Genomic DNA, 1,148 nt, shown 5'->3' with positions numbered 1-1,148 from the left:
CTAATGGCTGCAGGAAATTTTGTTTTGTTTTGTTTTGGGGTGCGCGCGTGTGTGTTTGTGTGTGTGTGTTGCACAGGTGAATATTTGGGCAGGTGCGCCTGTGCACCCTCTTACAGAAGCCAGAGCGGGCCATTGGGTATCTTTGTCTGTTGCTGCCCACCTTACTGCCTTGAGAAGGGGTCTCTTGCCTGATCAGTTTGGGTTAGGCTGACGCCCAACGAGTTCTAAGCTCTCCAGTGCATGCCCAGCTCTTGCTGGTTGTTAGGAGTTCATACTGCCGTCTCCTTGCTCACAGTGCAAGGACTCTTAACCACTGGGTCTTCTTTCCCAACCCGAAGGCCCCCCCCCCTTTTAAACTAATGTTTGATTGATTCTGTTTTAACAAAAGCATCAATAATTTGTAAACTATTGATGGCTTTGTTTGCACATCATCTTTCTGTCTTATTCTCTGTACATGTTCTGTTCCCCCACCTTTTCTCTCTCTCAGAATTGCTAACTCCTTCCCAGTTGAATTCACCTGTGATGTCTCTTTCTTTTGCTTTCCTAGTCTCTCCGGGAGTGATACAAAACGGAGCGAGGGTTCTGAGCCGAGGGCTGTTTCCTGGCGTCCGCCCACTGCCGATCACTCCCATTGGGATGACTGCGGCCATAAGGTAAGGGAAGAGCTTGCTGGGTGGGGAAAACATCCCTCAATTCCGGGTGGGGGGGGCGGAGTTGTCAGGAGGTGGAGAGGGCCAGCTTGAATGTCCACAGCATCAAAGGAACAAGACGCATTCCCAGTCCAGATGCTGTCATCTCCGTGTGCCCTCAGGTTATCCCAGCCCCTTTCCAGTGAGGTGGGATATAATCCCACAAGTAGCGGGCAAAAGAGGCCAGAAGGCAAGGGTGAGCAGTTGTTGATTGGGTCTTAGAGCTACTTCTGTCACTCCCCCGCTGTCTCATCCGTCTGAACCTGCCTCAGTTCCCTCATCTGTGAAGCTTCATGTCTCCATGGAGGGGTGCGTGTGAAATGTGATTTGGTTAAGGGCTCTGTGGGTAGCAAGGGTACCATTTCCCCGTTACTGAGACTCATGCCAGAAGAGACTAAATGGGTGCTTTTCTGAGTAGTTCCCTTCCTTCCTTCCTTCCTTCCTTCCTTCCTTCCTTCC

The 1,148-nt window shown here is 50.9% G+C and overlaps 1 protein-coding gene across 3 annotated transcripts in view; it reads left to right on the top strand.

Annotated features, from left to right (window-relative positions):
• Foxn3 (forkhead box N3) overlaps positions 1-1,148 on the top strand; it is a 381,858-nt gene that overhangs the window by 362,806 nt on the left and 17,904 nt on the right. For all 3 annotated transcript variants that reach the window (XM_005343444.3, XM_013346136.2, XM_026780643.1), the window contains one exon: positions 548-653. In XM_005343444.3, the coding sequence (XP_005343501.1) occupies positions 548-653 (106 nt within the window). The remainder of the gene's footprint in view (positions 1-547; positions 654-1,148) is intronic.

Source organism: Microtus ochrogaster, chromosome 1, assembly GCF_000317375.1.
Source record: "Microtus ochrogaster isolate Prairie Vole_2 chromosome 1, MicOch1.0, whole genome shotgun sequence".
NCBI lineage: Eukaryota > Metazoa > Chordata > Mammalia > Rodentia > Cricetidae > Microtus > Microtus ochrogaster.
The sequence above is the reverse complement of the archived record's forward strand: the minus strand, read 5'-3'. Positions and strand labels throughout refer to the sequence as shown.